Source organism: Corythoichthys intestinalis, chromosome 2 (genome assembly GCF_030265065.1).
Source record: "Corythoichthys intestinalis isolate RoL2023-P3 chromosome 2, ASM3026506v1, whole genome shotgun sequence".
Classification (NCBI taxonomy): domain Eukaryota; kingdom Metazoa; phylum Chordata; class Actinopteri; order Syngnathiformes; family Syngnathidae; genus Corythoichthys; species Corythoichthys intestinalis.
This window is the reverse complement of record NC_080396.1, coordinates 7,878,844-7,893,674: the sequence shown is the minus strand read 5'-3', so window position 1 is coordinate 7,893,674 and position 14,831 is coordinate 7,878,844. Positions and strand designations below refer to the sequence as shown.

At 37.9% G+C, this 14,831-nt stretch overlaps 1 protein-coding gene across 4 annotated transcripts in view; it reads left to right on the top strand.

The window, feature by feature from the left end:
* zranb3 (zinc finger, RAN-binding domain containing 3) overlaps positions 1-14,831 on the top strand; it is a 311,366-nt gene that overhangs the window by 47,321 nt on the left and 249,214 nt on the right. For all 4 annotated transcript variants that reach the window (XM_057819173.1, XM_057819181.1, XM_057819189.1 and 1 more), the window contains one exon: positions 13,927-14,012. In XM_057819173.1, the coding sequence (XP_057675156.1) occupies positions 13,927-14,012 (86 nt within the window). The remainder of the gene's footprint in view (positions 1-13,926; positions 14,013-14,831) is intronic.

Below are 14,831 nucleotides of genomic sequence, written 5' to 3'. Positions count from 1 at the left end.
AAAGAAGAAAAAAGAAGTCCTGTGCTGAAGAGAAAAGCAATCCCAATGACAAAGATTTTAACATGTATTTTACAAATGAAATGCCTCAATGAAACATTTTTTTTTCTCATGAACGGTTTTCAAAAGCTTTGTTGGTGGATTTTCTCAAGTTAAAGCGCCACACAAAAATTTAAAAAATTAATTGTGTAAGCAAGATCTATGTATTATTCTTATTATTTAACTACAGATGTTTTAGGTCATTTGCATTTATTTTATTTAAATGGGCTATTATTTATTTTATTATGTGTTTATATTTTACAAGTGTGATGTAGTATTCATTTATATAGTATATTTTATGTTGTATATCTTTAGTTCCTATGTGAATATTAGTTCCTACTTGTTTTGTTTTGATAGGAGGGCTTTGTATTGAACACGGGGCCATGTTGGTTATTATTATAGCAGAGAAGACAGCTGTAAATCAACAAAGACAAGTCAACTGTGCCCCGATCTACCACTCAAGAGATCTGATGGACTCAAAAAATGGGTTACGATTGCATATTAGTTTGAAATTCGATCGGATCCACCGTATTTTTACACGAGTGACTTCCGGTCTGCCCAATCCTAGCTACCGGTAGTAGTATTGACGTAGGAGGGTCGCGTCTCGCGTCAAATAATGAACTCCGCCGTTCTTTTCGCGTGCATCGTGTTGAGCCGCTTCTGGGACGCGTCTAATACGCGGCTGCAGTGCGACCGGTGTGCATTGGCTGATTGACTTTAATGCCCGTGTTTCACTGCGTTCTCGCGGTGGCCACGTTGCCGCGCCGTTGACGTTTCTGGGTTATACTGTCGTCCCGTGTTGGTCCTCATTATAGTAGAGAAGACAGAGTAAATATAATTTACACAAAGAAACTGTAATCCGATCGACTCACAGCCTCGAAAAGTAAGGGTTACATTACGTCAGAAACTCGTTCGGTACAACTCCGTTCCGAACTGAGCACCACGTACCGAAATGGTTCAATACAAATACATGTACCGTTACACCCTTAATGGTAATGCATTCAGCAAAAAGTATAATCCAACAGTGAAGTCTATAATATGACCATTTAACCCTTGAGAGTCGAAGGACGCGCCGGCGCGTCCTCAGCGCACGTCGTCTTTGAAGCGCCCTCGCGTTTTAATTACGTCACCCACATGCCGTTGGTTGGTCTCGTTTTAAAGTGCGGAAGTTGCGGTTTACTCTCGTTGTTATTTGAAGTCAATCGACCAACTAAAACGTGAGATATTGTCATTTAAGTTTTATATTTTTATTGTCCTCTCAAAAAAACATTAAAACGCTGCATGGATCATTTGTTTATGTCTATATTTCCATCATTTCTTGTCCTTTTTCAAAACGGAAGCTCCATGAAAAAAACCACTAATCAAACGAACCCTTTCGAAGTCACAGTGGAAGCACAACATGCGTTTTTTTTTTTTTTTTTTTTAAATAAATATAACTGCCATGCGAGGTTCCACCGAACGAGAGGGATGAGTGTTCTGAAGCAGCGAGGTGGCGACCGACGGCCGTTTGAATCGAGCGAGCGAGCGACTTTGTGTGACTTTGAGAATGAACGGATAACTAAATTTAGCGCAAGCAATTGTGCTTTTTGATCAACGTGAGGAAGAGGATGGTCCAAATTCGTCATCATCGTCTTCTTCGGAAGAGTCCTCGAGTGAAGATAGTGACGGATTTGAACACGTGGGTGACGCCATCGACGAGCAGAGGTAAGCCAACCCACTTTTTTTTTTTTTTATGCTGCTGAAAAAGTTTCTTTTGAAAGTTTCTTTTGATATTGCAAGACAAAGTTAATTTTGATGCAATATAAGTGTGGGTTTGTGTATATAATAATAAAATGTGCATATCGGATCAAAGTATAATTTGTGGTCTTCTTTCTATATGAAGATTAGGGATGTAGCACATATTCAGCTATGGTATTCTTTCTATTGTCATACATATAGATTTCCATTATTGTTTATTTCTGTATATATTTGTATTTTATACTTTATTATTTTCATAAATACTGATTTTTTTTCATGTACATTTATAGTGACAATGAAAGTAAAGTGAAATGAAAATGGAAGGGTGGAAAGAGGACCGACACCCCATGGAAGTGTGGGCTGTGTGATGTAGCCCTGTGTCTAATTCCAGGACGAAACTGCTTTTCGGAGTGGCATGCCTGAAAAAAATTTAACTTATTTATTGTAAATATTTTTGGAAATACTTTTTCCCCCAATTTTATATATATATATATTTTCCCACAATCAGTCTTCTCAATTTGTGTATATAAATGTGTGTTCAAGAAGCTTGATTGTGTGTACATAGTTTTCATCAGGTGATGGGCCGCAATACCTAAACTCATATAGAGATGGCCTCTAAACCCTTTTTGTGTTAGATGGTATATTTTTTCACTGTTCTTCACTGTTTGGTCTGCTGTATATAACCTGTTTTGACTAGAGCATGTATAAAGGCAAAAAACGCCTATGGCTATACCTGTTGTTTATGTTGAATTGTCAAATATAAGACTATTTATTCTAAGTTTTTTTGGTTGGATGTTCATCCTAACATGTTGAATAAATATTACAAAGTTTCAAAACGGTTCGTTACGCATGTTTGGTTGTCAATTGGACATCAATATTAAAAATTTTGACAAAACGATTTTGGAATTTTTGGTCTTTTTGGGCCCAAAATGATGATTTATAATTGGTCAGTGAAGGAAACAACAGTTTGGACATGAAGTTCAAGGTGTCACAAAAAAAGGGACCAAACCAGGCCATCGTAAACAATTCTTTCTTTGAAATATAAAGGCAACTTCAAAGGCATGCAAAATAAGACAAAATAGGCCCAGACCTTAAAGGGTTAACTCATTTGCTCCCAAAAACGTGTAAATACGTTTTATTTTTAATTGCTTCAGCGTCCCAAAAACGTATTTATATAGTGGGGAGAACAAGTATTTGATACACTGACAATGGAAAAACCCATTGGCAGTGCATCAAATACTTGTTCTTCCCACTGTACGTCTTTTGCGTTTTTTTCACAATTGGCATCTACAGGTTCCCATGTATCTTAGATAGAATGCACAAAGCTCAAAACCCATTTTAAAGCAATAAAACTGGCCACTGGAAGGCAGCAGAGCATTTGGTAAGACCCCCCCAACCCGATTCAACCAGTACAGCATGGTTGTGACCGTGCTGCTCGCCTAGCAGAGCCCGCTCAGCAGGCTTGCCGCTCGCGTCCCCCGCAACCTCCAGTGTCCCGCACGGAAACGCGCACGGCCAAACCAGTCCCCCCCCCCCCCCAGGAACACAAGTTCCCCAGGCGAACGAGGCTGTGGTCACCACAAAAGAAAGACTAAAAAAAAAACATCTTTACGAGACAGGCGGCAATGAGGGAAAAGTTTAACCCACTGTCGCGGCCACCAAGCGTCATCTCTCAGTTAGTTATGTGTGAATAAATTGTTACTTTGCTATCAAAAGCTCTATTTGTTTGGTTGTTCATGTTATCTTGTAAAAGGAAAACATTATTCAGATGTTTGGGATGTAACTAAAGCAAAAAATAGCTGTGTTAAAGTCAAAGTTGTTTGAAATGTATGTGTTTACAATCAGCTCATTTTCTCCGTTTTTTTTCATCAGAAATTGGAAAATTGCTCAAAATAAGCTATTTTCTAATGCTGATATCTAAAGAATGGAAAAAGATACGAACTAACTTTTTTTTCTGCTGAAAGAAGAGAGTCTAATCTTTCTTTTGGTGGGTTCCATGTTTATATAGCAATAGAACAGAATTTTCTGTGGGCCTTGCAAAATCAGTCAAAATCCAGTAAAACGGCCGGGAGTGAAGGGCCTTGCTCTGGTGAAAATGGCTGGGAGTGAAAGAGTTAATGGCCACAGCTACTTTTCTGTATTCGCTTGCTTTATTCTGTGTCATTACTGCCATCATAAAACCTTATGTTTCATTGGCATAAGCTGTAAGTCATTTGGGTTGCAATGACATGTTTGCACAGTTGTCGATGATTGATCAGTTATTTTAGGGTTAGGGTTAGGGCCCTGTGTCTTGTTTTAGAGCGAAAATGTGTGACATGCCTGAAAAAATGGAACTGAACTAGTTTAATGTCAATCTTTTTGAAAATACTTTTTTTTTTTCAATGTTATATTTCATTTTTTTCCACTATCAGTATTTTCAATTTGTATATACTGTAGATGTGTGTGTTCGAGAAGCGTGATTGTATGCATGTACTTTTTATAAGGCGATGGGAGCAATACCTAACCTCAAAAAGAGATATCCTCCAAAACTTTTTTGTATTAGATGCGATATATATTTATTTCTTTACACTAGTTTGCACTGTTGGTCTACTGTATATAACCTGTTTTGACCATAGTATGTGCTAAGGCCCAAAACTCCTATGACCAAACCTGCTTTCTGTTGAATTATCAAATATAAAACTATTCAGTCTTATTTTTTTCTGTTGAATGTTTATCCTCCTTCACAGAGGTCCTAATCTTTCATTGAGGACTACAAAAAAAAATGAATGTAGTGTTTTTTTTGTTTGTTTTTTTTTTGCAAAAAAAACTTTAATCAATGCACATGATTTACTTTTGCACAAAATGATGTGGTTGGCCGGATCTGGCCTTCAGGCCGAGAGTTTGACACCTTTGTCTTACTGGATATTAGTTTAACTGTTGTCACATGTAAAAATGGAGTATACAGAAGTTGATCCCAACAGATTATAATATTGGACTTGAAAATGGATTCTTACTTGAGCAGGCCATAAAGTGAGCTCTGCTCTTGCCAATATGTCAGAAAAGTACCAATTAATTCACTCCAGCATCTTCATCTTGTATCCTGGTGGATCTTGTATATTCCAATAACCTTTGTCCTGTAGAAAAAACTTCATTTGCAAAAACCAATATGAAGAGATGAATGCAGCGCAATAAATGAGACGAGTAATAACAAAGCACACAGGGACAGAATCTATTGAATTTGGAGGCAATAAGAAGGGCTTTTCGGAGGACAATGTTATTTGGTGAGCAAAACAGTCATTCCTTTTTTTGTTTTATAATTATGATATTTTTATGTATGTTGTATTGAAATGCTAGATTGCAGGTACTGTATATTAAGTCACGTCATTTCCTGCAAGTCTCCACATAGCAAGAATTGTCAGCAAGTCATCAGCTAATCATGACACTAATGACACATTTGCATGCTTTCAATGATTTTCTAACAGTTCATAATGTGAACTATTTATGATTATACAGTGGTATGAAAAAGTATCTGAACCTTTTGGAATTTCTCACATTTCTCCATAAAATCACCATCAAATATGATTTGATCTTTGTCAAAATCTCACAGATGAAAAAAACTGTCTGCTTGAACTAAAACCACCCAAACATTTATAGGTTTTCATATTTTAATGAGGATAATATGCAAACAATGACAGAAGGGGGAAACTAAGTAAGTGAACCCTCTGCCTAAAGAGACTTAAAGAGCAATTGAAACCAATTTTTACCAAACAATTTAAGTCAGGTGTGTGCCCAATCACTGATGAGTGGTTTAAAGCTGCCCTGCCCACTATAAAACACACACCTGATAAGAATTGTCTTGATGAGAATCATTGTCTGATATGCATCATGGGTCAGTCAAAAGAGCTGTTTGAAGACCTGCAAAATTGTGGATTTGTATAAAGCTGGGAAAGGATATTAAACCTTCTCTAAAATTCTGGATGGTCATCAATCGACAGTCAGAGAAGTTGTCCACAAATGGAGAGAGTTTGGCACTGTTGCTTCTCTCCCAAGGAGTGGCTGTCCACCAAAGATGACGCCAAGAGTTCAGCGCAGAATAATCAGAGAGGTAAAAAAGAACCCTAGAGTGTCTGCTAAAGACTTGCAGAAATCACTGGCACAGTCCAATATCTCTGTGCACACATCAACTATATGTAAAACTATGGCCAATATTGGTGTTCATGGGAGGACTCCATGGAGGAAGCCACTGCTGTCTAAAAAAACGTTGCTCGTTTAATGTTCACAAAAAGGCACTTGGACACTCAACAGAAGTTTTGGCAAAATATTTTGTGGACTGATGAAACCAAAGTTGAATTGTTTGGTAGTAACACACAACGTCATGTGTGGAGGAAAAATGGATCAGCTCACCAACATCCCCACCGTGAAGTATGGTGGAGGGAGCATCATGATTTGGGGCTGTTTTGCTACCTCAGGGCCTGGACAAATTGCAATCATTAATGGAAGAATGAATTCAAAAGTTTATCAGGATGTTTTGCAGTAAACCCTGAGGCCGTCTATCAGATAGTTGAAGCTAAAAAGAGGATGGATGCCGCAACAACACAATGATCCAAAACACAGAAGTAAATCAACTTCAGAATGGTTTCAGAAGAAGAAAATACACGTTGTGGAGTGGCCAAGTCAAAGTCCAGACTTGAACCCCTTTGAGATGATGCTGTGGCATGACCTAAAAACAGCAATTCATACCAGACATCCCAGGAATCTGACTGGACTGCAGCAGTTTTGTATAAAAGAATTAGCCAGCTAGTCCTGATTGATGTGTCAGACTGATCTGCAGCTATAGGAAGCGTCTAGTTGAACTTAAAGGGGGTGGGCACAAAATAATAAATGTTATGTAACCCCAGACCATGATTTTGTTAATGCTGTAACCACCAAACTTCACTGTTTTCCGAGTGAATCTCGGATCCATGCGGGCTCCAGTAGGTCTCCTGCAATATTTGCGGCAACTGTGGTGTAATTCAATGGAAGATTCATCTGAAAAATCCACCTTTTGCCACTTTTCCAGCGTCTATCCTTTTAACAGACTGTGGGCCTAGGCAAATGCCACACGTTTTTTTAATTGTCTGCACCCTGAGAGATAAATAGTCTGAAATATGAACAAATCTTAGGTTCCTCTTACATTCCTAACCATAAAAAGGGACAAATTCTGCAGCAGGATGGTGCTCCATCGCATACTTCAATCAAGATCCTCCAGGACTGGCCAGCCCAGACATGAACATCATTGAGCAGGTCTGTGGCAGGGTGAAAGCAGAAGCACGGAAGACGAAATCCAAGAATATGGATGAACTCTTGGAGGCATGCAAGACTGCTTTCTTTGATGTTCCTGTTGACTTCATCTATACAGTGGGGCAAATAAGTATTTAGTCAACCACTAATTGTGCAAGTTCTCCCAATTGAAAATATTAGAGAGGCCTGTAATTGTCAACATGGGTAGACCTCAACCACGAGAGACAGAATGTGGAAAAAAAACAGAAAATCACAATGTTTGATTTTTAAAGAATTTTTTTTGCAAACCATGGTGGAAAATAAGTGTGGTCAATACCAAAAGTTCATCTCAATACTTTGTTATGTACCCTTTGTTGGCAATAACGGAGGCCAAACGTTTTCTGTAACACTTCACAAGCTTTTCACACACTGTTGCTGGTATTTTGGCCCATTCCTCCATGCAGATCTCCTCTAGAGCAGTGATGTTTTGGGGCTGTCGTTGGGCAACACGGACTTTCAACTCCCTCCACAGATTTTCTATGGGGTTGAGATCTGGAGACTGGCGAGGATACGCCAGGACCTTGAAATGCTTCTTCCGAAGCCACTCCTTTGTTGCCCTGACTGTGTGTTTGGGATTATTGTCATGCTTAAAGACCCAGCCACGTCTCATCTTCAATGCCCTTGCTGATGGAAGGAGATTTTCACTCAAAATCTCTCCATACATGGCCCCATTCATTCTTTCCTTTACACAGATCAGTCGCCCTGGTCCCTTTGCAGAAAAACAGCCCCAAAGCATGATTTTTCCACCCCCATGCTTCACAGTGGGTATGGTGCAATTCAGTATTCTTTCTCCTCCAAAAACAGGAGAACCTGTGTCTACCAAAAAGTTCTATTTTGGTTTCATCTGACCATAACACATTCTTCCAGTCCTCTTCTGGATCATCCAAATGCTCTCTAGCGAACCGCAGACGGGCCTGGATGTATACTTTCTTCAGCAGGGGGACACGTCTGGCAGTGCAGGATTTGAGTACCTGGCGTCGCATTGTGTTACTGATAGTAGCTTTTGTTCCTGTGGTCCCAGCTCTCTGTAGATCATTCACTAGGTCCCCCCGTGTGGTTCTGGGATTTTTGCTCACCGTTCTTGTTATCATTTTGACGCCACTGGGTGAGGAGGGAGCTGAAAGTCTGTGTTGCCCAACGACAGCCCCAAAACATCACTGCTTTAGAGGAGATCTGCACGGAGGAATGGGCCAAAATACCACCAACAGTGTGTGAAAAGCTTATGAAGAGTTACAGAAAACGTTTGGCCTCCGTTATTGCCAACAAATGGTACATAAGAAAGTATTGAGTTGAACTTTTGGGATTGACCAAATACTTATTTTCCACCATGATTTGCAAATAAATTCTTTAAAAATCAAACAGTGTGATTTTCTGTTTTTTTTCCACATTCTGTCTCTTGTGGTTGAGGTCGAGCCATGTTGACAATTACAGGCCTCTCTAATATTTTCAAGTGGGAGAACTTGCACAATTAGTGGTTGACTAAATACAGTACTTATTTTGGTATTTGAAGTACATTTTTTTGTTCAATTTTCACACTACGTTCTGTCGGCGACAAAACTTATGTCTTGCCAAAATTTGACCTCTATGTCTTCATTGAATGATAAATCTTTTTTTCGTGAAACAAATATATTTTTGTACATTCAACATGATTTGGGAGGGTCTTAGCTTTCATATGAGCCATTTCTGAAACCAATTGAATAATTAAAAGTCAGGTTATTAGCAATTGTTTCTACATAATGGATAAGCGACAAGACTTTTTTCAGGGACTGTATAATTACTGTAAAAATCTGCAAAAATGCGAGGGGTGTACTCACTTTTGTTATACACTGTATGAATATTATGGAGAGTGATTAAAAGTATGGCGTTAAATGCGTGTCCCCTTCTTGGCCCCTGTTTCAGAAAAATCCTAGCCCCGCCTCTGATATGGCATGTAATTTACATACATGCTAAATAAAACAGGGCCCAAAATTTAGCCCTGTGGTACACACGTAGAACAAGTGAGATATGAGGAATAATGAGTAACCAATTTGAACTTTGAATGTTTCCTATCTGACGTGTATGATTTCATCCAACAGAGATCGCTGTTGGAGAAGGGAAAATTAGTTCGTTTATACTTTCTTTCCATTAAAAAATTGTGAAAACAATAAATATTTTATTTTATAAATGTGTTTATTTTTTGTTTTTCTTTTAAAATAAAAAAAATAGTACATATTCTGTTTTTTATCCTTTGATTTTTTAAATGTTTTTTAGTTTTTAACACGAATAATCAAAAGGGGCAAAACTTCATATTCTCTTTTTTTAATTTAATATTAAGTGCATTCTTTTTAAAATGAAAAACAGACAAAACAGTTCATATTCTCTAAATTTCAATTTAGAATTAAAAAATGTTTTAAAAACGAACAGGAAAAAGGTAAACAACGAAATCAGATTTTTCTAGTCCTCAGTTTTTCATTTGGTCCAACAGAAATTTTATATGACCATTATTTTAACAAGCAACATTGTATAAATGAACATGATTAGCTTCCGCAGGCTACACACAATAATGTGGTGGGCCCGAAATGAGTTTGACAAAGTAACTTGGGCATATTACCACTTACACTGGCTTTCCGCAAGCAACACGTCACTTTTGCTCATTAATATTCATGACGTTAGCAATTGTTGCTAGGCGGGCCAACATCCCGTTTGTCCCCTAATAGTAAATGGAAATAGTGTACGAACGAGATGTTTACTGAGCTAAACTTACCAAATCTGTCCGAATATGATGTCCCTGGTGCCAAATTAACTTGTAAAGATGTGGAAGAACATACAAATGTTCAGTTAAAGAGATGGCTTGAGTGTCGAGGGCTGAAAAAGAGCCGAGCTGATCCAGAGTTAGCTTTTTTTATCGTCACCTTTTTCTTGTGTCCATTGCCTTACGCCACTGACAATGACATTCTCCTGTTTTAACAATCTATCCTTTACCACCATATGCCCTGTCTTTCTTATACATTATATCCTCTGCTTGTGTTCTTGGGGGCAATTTACATTGCTATTTTTGTGTAGCAATCGCATATGCTATTCACTGATAGCAAACGAACACTTTTAATCTTTTCATTAATAACAAATCTTAATTCAATAGTTGTTTTTTTTACACTTCCTACTTACTAAAGTTGTTTTTTTTTTTTACAACAGAAAAGGTAACAACAGTGGCAGTCAGGTACCATTTTAATTTTTTTCAGGTCACTCATTGTCGGACAGAAGCAGCACGGCAAAATGCCACGCTAAAAGTTAAGTAAAAATATCAAAATGGCTTACCTCTTTGTCCTCTGTAGGACAATGGCCCCAAACAAAATGTTTACTGCATATCAAATGTGAATGGCTTCACCTTGCTGGCGTTAAACTGGTCTTTTGGACGTCCACTCAAGTTGATCATTCTTCACCGTTCTTAGTTTTGGGAAACGTAGAAGAACGTAAAGAAAACATCCTTCATATGTCGTAATGTCTAGAGTCGTTTCTACAAGTTTCATAGCAGCAGTGTTTGATCGGCATGTTCTTTTTTTCAAAGATTACCGCAGAAAACTAACATAGATTGTATGCGAGGGCGTGTCTACAATGACCCTTTTCTGCGTTACGATGGCGACGTCATGGTCTAAAAATAGTATTTGTGCAGTACGCTATTCTGAAACTAAGAAAACATAACGGCTTTACTGTTATTTCCCAAAATGACTCATTGGCTGCCATTGACAGCAACAGACATCCAATTCACTTTAACTGGGAGGACGGCTAAGTATTCTTCCCCTGAGCGTTTTCACTTATCTCACACTTCACATTGTCAAATTGGTGCGTGGATGTTCGCTTTTTTCTTCTTTGTATATTTGCTTGTTTTCTGGAAGTTGTCAGACAAATTGTCAGCAAATTAAACGAAAAGAGTGGAACCAGCAATTGTCTGGCTCATTAGTTCAGAGAAGAAGCGGCTTGTCATTGAGCTATCAAGTCTCGAGTGCAGCGGCGAGGTTGCTTTTTCGAGAAGTCTCCCTCTCCAATAGTAGAATGTGAAACCGCGTATAACATTTTATCATCCGTCGTATAAATCTGATAAGCCCGGTCCCTTTCCTCTCTGTCAGTCTTCATTGCGCTGCCATCATTACTCACTGTGGCTGACATCAAGTTAGCGCACGGCTCAGGGCATGCTGCACCGTTCGGGATGTGCCCTCATTCCACCCACCTATTATTTCAACAGTGTAAAGAAGGATTGGGGGTGGAGGGATGTCTGTAAAGCCTATGATGAACAAGTGCTGAATTCTGAATAGAGCTCTCACAGTGGTGCTGATTACCTGCCATTACTCCTGCAAATACAAAAATAATGATGCGCGTGTGTGTGTATGCAATGCTCACATGCATTAATACATTCATTTCTATTATAGCTGGAAGACTTGATGAAATACAATGAATTAAATAAAATACATGGTTTCACCCGGAGAACTAGCAAAGCCTGGTGGTAAACAGTCCAACTATATTTTGGGAAAAACATGCATAAATAAAAATACAGTTGTACCTCAACATATGAACCCTACTGTAAACGAAATATTCAGTTTACAAAAGGTTTTTCGACATTTTTTTTTTCCACTTCGTATTACAAAAAAATATTTAAAACAAATAAGCTAGCACGCACTGTAAAAGCTATGTAACTACTGCTCGCAGAACATTTTAAAAGACGCGCCTGTACATAAGCTTGTCGCGATATGCAATAAGTCAATTTATTGCACGATAAATAAAAATGAGGGCAGGAATTTTCCCGGCTGCGATTTATCGTTGTGTGCTTGCGTGCATGCATTTGCACGAGCATGTTGATTGCTATGAGAGTAGCAATGGAAATTGATAAGATTTTTACAATTACGATTCCATGATCAATATTGCTTGATAGATTCGATAGACGATTCGATTCGTTCTTGATTCTCTTATTGATTCTAATTTGGACTAATGGACTGTATGAGGTTCTAGGTTCAATATGTTTATGGTTCTTTTGCCTCGGGGTGTCGGTTAGAACACAAGGAGCAGAGAGTGGAGTTGGTCTTTGGCACTTTTAATCCAACTTGGCAACAGGCACAACTATATACAGTCCCTGACAAAAGTCTTGCCTCTTATCCATTTTGTAGAAACAGTTGCTAATAACCTGACTTTTAATTATTCAATTGGTTTCAGAAATGGCTCATATGAAAGCTAAGACCCTCCCAAATGATGTTGAATGTACAAAAATATATTTGTTTCACTGAAAAAAAGATTTATCATATCACCAAACTTCACAGTTTTGTGCCAAAAGGTGAATTGTTCAGATGAATCTTTTAATTAATTTACACCACAGTTGCCCCAAATATTGCAGGGGACCTACTGGAGCCCACATGGATCTGAGATTCACTCAGTGATGTTTGGTGGTGGCAAAATCATGGTCTGGGGTTACATCCAGTACGGGGATGTGCGAGAGATCTGCAGGGTGGAAGGCAACAAAAATAGTCTGAAATATCAACAAATCTTAGCTGCCTCTTACATTCCTAACCATAAAAAGGGACAAATTCTGCAGCAGGATGTTGCTCCATCACATACTTCAATCTACCTCAAAGTTCCTCAAGGCAAGGAAGATCAAGATCCTACAGGACTGGCCAGGCCAGGCACCAGACATGTACAGGATGAAAGAGGAAGCATGGAAGACGAAACCCAAGAATGCTGATGAACTCTGGGAGGCATGGAAGACTGCTTTCTTTGATGTTCCTGATGACTTCATCAATGAATTGTATAAATCCTTGCTGAAGCTCATGAAAGTCATACAAAATATTAAATTTGGATCTCACAACACCACTACTTAATTGGCTTATGTTATGTAACATGTTTTTGTATTTGAAGTACATTTTTTGTTCAATTTTCACACTACTTTCTGTAGGTGACAAAACTTTTGTCTTGCCAAAATTTGACCTTTATGTCTTCCTTAGATGATAAATCCTTTTTCAGTGAAACAAATATATTTTTGTACATTCAACATCATTTGGGAGGGTCTTAGCTTTCATATGAGCCATTTCTGAAACCAATTGAATAATTAAAAGTCAGGTTATTAGCAATTCTACAAAATGGATAAGCGGCAAGACTTTTGTCAGGGACTGTATATGAGACTCCAGTTCCTTGTAAAAACACAGAAAATTAGCTTGACACAAATGAAATCATTTCAAACACGTGGGAAAACCACGTGATGTGTGTTTGACGTGATGTGTGTCATCAAGCGTTTTTTTGGTCAGAAGACATTTTGTAAGATCTCAAGTTTTTTTTTTTTTTTTTTTGTGAAAGCAGTGAATTGTTTTTTTTCTATTCACGTCTGAAATGCAATTGTTGGTTGTTGCAACAATGTACATCTAAAATAAAGACATTGATTGTCAAAAAATGATTCAATATTAGGTGAAATGTCTTGTTTGCTCATGTATATTTATAATTGCTCATTACCTAAAAATGCCTTATCCCATTATTTGTTTAATCGAAGGAATTTTCAGTAGAATACTTGATTACTAAAATATCCGATAGCTGCAGCTCTAGAATACATTTTGTGTAAATAGTGTACATATTTGTCGCCTGTGACTCAATGCTTCACTTTTTAACGTGTCAATTTTTTCAGCTCTTAATTAAATCGAGGTGTAAAAATCCTTCTCCTGAACGGCGTGTGCCTTGTGAACAATTAATTTACAGATAGGGAAAGGCAAGCAGTGAGACGTTAATAATGTTGATAATGCACTTCAGAATGTGCACACATCGTGAATGATTGAACATGATATGATTTCAAGCTGTTTGTAGATTTTGAAAGATGTTAAGAATGTTTCCTGTTTGTGTGTTTCACAGCTTTTTATGCAAATCGATGCACTTTATCCCAAAATGTTGGGAACATGGACTGATTATGCCAAGAGATACTGTAATGCTCATTACAGGTAAGACTGAGTCGTCTTGTGTTTTTGTTAGTTTTCATGATTTTGATCCAAACATAATGGGTTATGGTTAATGGCAGTTTGACAGATGCACCTATGTTCCTCCCGACTAAATCCTGTATATTCAAGTCCCTCGGCATTATGTGTACTTAGACTGCTGGCCAAAAGTATTGGCACCCCTGCAATTCTGTCAGATAATGCTCAATTTCTCCCAGAAAATGATTGCAATTACAAATGCTTTGGATGTAATATTTACATTTATTTTGCTTGCAATAAAAACAATTTTAAAAAATCATAATTTTACACAAACTCCAAAAATGGGCCAGACAAAAGTATTGACACTCTCAGCCTAATACTTGGTAACCAGTGTTGTCACAGATTACTTAAAAAAGTAATTTAATTACTGATTACTGATTACACCTAAAAAAAAGTAATCTAGTTACTTTACTGATTATTATCAAAGTAACTAAGTTCCTTTAAAAGTAGCTTACCATATTTTTCGGACTATAAGTCGCGTTTTTTTTCATATTTTGGCTGGGGGTGCGACTTATACTCAGGAGCGACTTATGTGTGGAATTATTAACACATTATGATATAATTTCACATGTTATTTTGGTGTTTTGCAGTGACACTGATGGTTTTGTAAAGTTGTTAGCATGTTCTTATGCTATAGTTATCTAAATAACTCTTTATAGCTATGGCCACGTTCGTGTTCTGCCTTTGGCAGTGTATGTTCAATTGTATTAATGACTTTTTTATCTTGAAATGGCTGCATTTAGTTTGTGGCGCTTTCACGCCCACGTGAGGGCGCACTCGCGCTTG